This window comes from Montipora foliosa, chromosome 8 (assembly GCF_036669935.1).
Source record: "Montipora foliosa isolate CH-2021 chromosome 8, ASM3666993v2, whole genome shotgun sequence".
NCBI lineage: Eukaryota > Metazoa > Cnidaria > Anthozoa > Scleractinia > Acroporidae > Montipora > Montipora foliosa.
The window spans coordinates 50,561,896-50,564,395 of record NC_090876.1 but is presented as its reverse complement, the minus strand read 5'-3'; the positions used below and the strand labels follow the sequence as shown (position 1 = coordinate 50,564,395).

Sequence of the window (2,500 nt, the reverse complement as noted above, 5' to 3'; positions counted from 1 at the left end):
AGGTAGATTTTGGCGTGAACGTCCTTAAGTTAGTTAACATAGTTTTATCTATATTTCGTTTAGAATTTTTGTTGTACATATGGTTCTTGTATTGCTGGTGAATTGCACTGTGGTTAAATAAAGATTCATAATAATAATAAAAATAATAATAATAATAATATTAATATTATGATTTTGATTATGATTATGATTATGTCAAGTGAAGCTATGATCTTCGCAGTTATGAGAGCAATTTTTGCAATTGCGTAGAGAAGCCTGAAAAATTCAGGACTTCAACGGGGTTTGAACCTGTGACCTCGCGATTCCGGTGCGACGCTCTAACCAACTGAGCTATGAAGCCACTGACGTTGGGAGCTGGTCATTTGTGGGTTCTAATGGTCCCGTGAGGAATGAATCAATGATGAAATGGTATATGAAATGAATCATATGTGAACTGCGGATATGAAATCAAGTGAAGCTATGATCTTCGCAGTTATGAGAGCAATTTTTGCAATTGCGTAGAGAAGCCTGAAAAATTCAGGACTTCAACGGGGTTTGAACCCGTGACCTCGCGATTCCGGTGCGACGCTCTAACCAACTGAGCTATGAAGCCACTGACGTTGGGAGCTGGTCATTTGTGGGTTCTAATGGTCCCGTGAGGAATGAATCAATGATAAAATGGTATATGAAATGAATCATATGTGAACTGCGGATATACCATTTCAAAAAATTGCTCTCATAACTGCGAAGATCATAGCTTCACTTGATTTCATATCCGCAGTTCACATATGATTCATTTCATATACCATTTCATCATTATGATTATGATTATGATGACATTCTAACCTCACCCAAAGATGGTCCTGGGAACCACAACTTAAATTAAGCTCACTGCTCATAATCTCATCTGTTTGAAATCAAATTAAGTTGGAGACAATGGAAAAAAGGAAGATAGATGGATCATGTCACATCACATCTTTATTTTACCTTCAGACTGTAGTGTTTGTTCTAGATAGCATATAGCTACATGCAGCTTGTTAACCCATCGACTCCTAGGAGTGAGATTTTACTCTAACGCGTGACGACTCTACTCATCCTGGGGTGCCTGACAAGTGAATGGGTTAAAGCTAGAGCATCTTTCATGAAGGTTAACACAATAAAAACCCTTTCTTAGGTTAAAAAGTGTAAATATCCTCTCCACTCTTCACTTAATAATATTTACCTCATTATTCAAAGTAAGTGCTGCTATAAGAGCTCCTTTGTCCTCAAACTCTGCGTAACCAAATCCTTTGAGACGACCATTGCTGTCCTGAGGGAGTCTGACTTCAGTTATCTAGAACCATAAACAAATTCCATTATCTTTTCATGAATTAACAACAACATAATACTGTAAAAACCTGCAGATAAGCCGCACCCTAAATTTTGGAAAAAAAGTTTTTTTTTGAAAGAAATCAAAAGAAATCCAAGGTCGAGTCTTGAGAAGTCTTTTTCATCATCCACTGCTCATCGAACATAAACTCACTATTAATATTGAAACGGAAAATACTTCAAGGTCTTACCCACAATTTTAGCACTTTAACATAATGAACATTGTTTCTACCAACTTTGAACTAAGACTGATCTTTTTCTGGTATTTGTTGACAGGAATTTCTTTATTCAACACAGTTTTTCCATAGATTCTTGAATTACAACAAGAACGTGAATGGAACATTTGAAGCTTAGTAACCAAGCATTAGATTGGTCACGAAAATGAAAACTGGACACCAGAAGCAGAGTGATGTTTTAAGAGTTTACACAAAGCGATAAGTCGCACGAAACATTGCCCAGTGTAATAGGGTCTTTATTATTTTGTTCATCAGTAGTTGACACAAGACCATTTGTTCGACAAATTTGCTATCAAAGTGCTAAACGGCAAAGAAACAGTGGGCCATCTACCACGCGAATACTTGAGAATAGCGTGGTATTTTCTTGCGCGTGGAGGATCGATTACTGTTGAAGTTACAGGCCGTCGTAAACGCTACAAACAGGTTTGCGGGGGAATGAAAAGTCCATGCAGTGTGACGTTTTCCTGTTGGAGAAAAGCGACCATACATCACAGCTTAAAGGATCTGTTAACAAAGACGGTTTAACACTTTTAGGGGCGACAAATGTAAGCGCTGTAATATTAAAGCTTACTCTTACATGAACAATGGTCCTTTTAAGAGCCAACAAACTTACCAAAGCAATGGCCAGTACTCCCTTGTAGGTTTGTGTAATATTCATTTACATACTTTCCATAAATGTGTCAGTTAAGGGAAATTGGCGTTGAAATTCACGACGCATTTTTCAAATGTTCCCGCAGATAAGATACACCCCCAACTTCTAGGGACAATTTTTGGGAAAAAGGTGCGGCTTATCTGCGGGTTTTTATGGTATCTTAATTTTGTCTTTTAGAAGAAAATCATTATTACAACATCATTTACATGTATGGTGATACATCCTTCCTGGGTTGTGCTACCAATGTTAAGAGGATTAAAGCACC

At 37.4% G+C, this 2,500-nt stretch overlaps 1 protein-coding gene across 1 annotated transcript in view; it reads right to left on the bottom strand.

The window, feature by feature from the left end:
• Nucleotides 1–2,500, bottom strand: part of LOC138013305 (eukaryotic translation initiation factor 4B-like) — an 18,531-nt gene that overhangs the window by 8,694 nt on the left and 7,337 nt on the right. Inside the window, exon 4 of the mRNA XM_068860344.1 lies at nt 1,202–1,312. Within this exon, the coding sequence (XP_068716445.1) occupies nt 1,202–1,312 (111 nt within the window). The remainder of the gene's footprint in view (nt 1–1,201; nt 1,313–2,500) is intronic.